We start from the raw sequence: 2,500 nt of genomic DNA on the forward strand, positions 1-2,500 counted from the left end.
AGATGTGAATATATTTGTTGTAACTTAATATATTTTTTAATTTTTCAGATTTTCATCTGATTGTGAGTTCTACATTTTGATAAAGGTTGATCCAAACAGTTTACTCTGCCTATCAACGAATTTGGTAATTTGATTGATAATTCATCAAATCTTTCATAATAAATACCAAATTAAATCAAATAAATATATTTTACACATTGGGTAAGTGAGGCGTTTTAACGGTTGATGCACTTGTGTTCGGTATTCAGAGTGCCAGACGTAAAACAAGGGTGTTAACGCATAAAACTGCTGGGTTCGGAAGATTGAACATATTTCAAATGAATCCTCACCTTGCTGACTATAACTATATACAATAATCCCACATTTACATGGCTTCCCTCAGACTGTACAGCCAGTTCCATTTAACACTAATTTGTGTATTCACCGCCGTGGCACCACAATACGTTTTGTTCTATTTGAAGTCGTTGGACGGAAAATCAAAGAAGCGCATGGGTCACATTTGCTCAACGCACAAGCTTTTTTAAAAGCCATGATTAACTCTCACTTATCGTAATTTTCAAGTAAGATACAACAGCTCAGAATAAATGCGCTCCTGATAAATCCATTTTTGCCATAATTTATACTGTGCTCTTTCATCATTAAATTAAAATCTTATTTGGCAGAACCGATATAGCGCAATATTTCCTGTTAGGGGTGGGGAAGCTATGAAAGCCTGCGGATTCATTTCGAAAACCACTCTACCGGGTCGTCATGGCGACACGCCGGCAAATAAAATCTGGGATTTTGGGAGCGGAGCTCCGCGCGGGAGCCTTGCCGCTCGGTCGTCAAAATGGCCGCCGTGCGGCAGGCTTTCCGCAACGAACGTCGGTTCTGTTTCCTGTGATTTTTTTAGTTTTTTGTTTTTTTTCCTGGACGCAGAAAGGAACGGGAATGTCAGCTCCCATGATCCTCCGGCCCCGAGAACTCGGGTCAGGACGCCGCGCGCTCGCGACGTCCGGCGAGCGCGACGCTTTCATTGGCTGCCTTCGCCAAAGCGAGTAACCGTCCGCCTCAAAGTAACTGCATCCGCCGCTAAAACACGGGACAGCCCCCGTTTCTGAAAGGAACGGCCCAGACCCGAATTAAACCGCACGTTTCTTTGTTCTTGTTTTTTTTTTTTCTTTTTTGTTTTTAGTCTTTTTGGGTCAGCCATTGATGTTTTGCGAAGCCCCAGGTTAATTCCTTCATTTGGCTCCAGTTGTGGAGTGACACAAAGGAGAAACTCGACTGTGGCAAAAAGCAACATGAAGGATGGGCAGACAGTTTCGTCAGATAGAACCACTTAAAAGACACCGCTGATGCCTCTGCCACATAAATGTTAGCCAGTGTTACAAATGGGAAAGAGATGTGTTCACACGACAGAAAGAGAGAACAGTTACATACACAGAACAGCTCTGAGATTGTTAAGAGGAGTTACGCGCGCTCGCGCTGGTCACGCGCCCCGCGGGGCGGGCGCGGGGGGCGCGGTCGCACGGGACGTCCCGCGTCTCACCTTGGTCTCCCGCTCCTCCAGCAGCGTCTCCAGCCTCTTCTGGGCGGCCCGGCCCTCGTGGTCGTCGCTGACGATGAGGATGATGTGGTTCCAGCGGAACTCGCGCATCATGTCGAACCACACGTGCGCCTGGTGGGAGTAGGGCGGGACCGTGCGCAGGAAGGACAGGTGGATGCTCTGCGAGGGGGGGGGGGGGGGGGGGGAGACAGGGGCGGAGCTAAGTGGCGGGAGGCGCACCCCAAATCCACTGGCGATCCTTGCGACAGGTGAGGCTTTGTGAACTCCAAAATGGGCGGAGCTATTACCTGCTGTCGTACGCAAGCCAATGCATCGAACAAGCTGTGATGTTTTGCTCTGGAGAGCTGGTATTCTGATTGGTTCAGATGCGTTATCAGCATGTGATAGCTCCACCCAATAGCCTCCCATCACTCAGATAGCCACAGATAGCCTCTAGCACACAGTACTACAGGAGAGCTACAGTGTAGCACTGATTAGAGGAGAGGTGTATCTCCCATTCATTACCACCAGCCTTCTCAGAAGCTTGTCATCAACATTTTGTTGGATGGGTCAAGGGGAAAACAAAGTGAACATATTTGTACGTCTCTCCACCTGACATCAGCCATTTTGGACAGGAGTCTGAAGAGGGCACAGTCTTCAGGACATAAGTTTGTTATTTTGCGTTGTTATTTTTCCTTTATTGTATTTGAAGCTACTCTGGGTGGAGATCTAACGCTCCGTAGGGGGTACGCTATTCGGGCTTTTAGTTGTAGGACGATCAGCTAACCGCCCGAAGTTCAGCGTTCAAAGCCGCCTCGTGTCCAGTACGCTCTGAAGACTAGCCAGCAGCATTCAGTTAGATCTGGATATAGGCAGGGAAGGATCGGAGTTACTGCTCGGCAGTACGTCTCCCTTATCCATTTCCCTTATCATATACCCAGTTTAAGGTCCGACCCTAGACCGGGTGGTAAC

General features: G+C 48.0%; 1 protein-coding gene across 11 annotated transcripts in view; it reads right to left on the reverse strand.

Moving 5' to 3' along the window:
* Positions 1-2,500, reverse strand: part of grin1a (glutamate receptor, ionotropic, N-methyl D-aspartate 1a) — a 48,701-nt gene that overhangs the window by 39,806 nt on the left and 6,395 nt on the right. For all 11 annotated transcript variants that reach the window (XM_035390571.1, XM_035390567.1, XM_035390566.1 and 8 more), the window contains one exon: positions 1,532-1,708. In XM_035390571.1, the coding sequence (XP_035246462.1) occupies positions 1,532-1,708 (177 nt within the window). The remainder of the gene's footprint in view (positions 1-1,531; positions 1,709-2,500) is intronic.

The sequence above is a fragment of the Anguilla anguilla genome, chromosome 14, assembly GCF_013347855.1.
Source record: "Anguilla anguilla isolate fAngAng1 chromosome 14, fAngAng1.pri, whole genome shotgun sequence".
Lineage (NCBI taxonomy): Eukaryota > Metazoa > Chordata > Actinopteri > Anguilliformes > Anguillidae > Anguilla > Anguilla anguilla.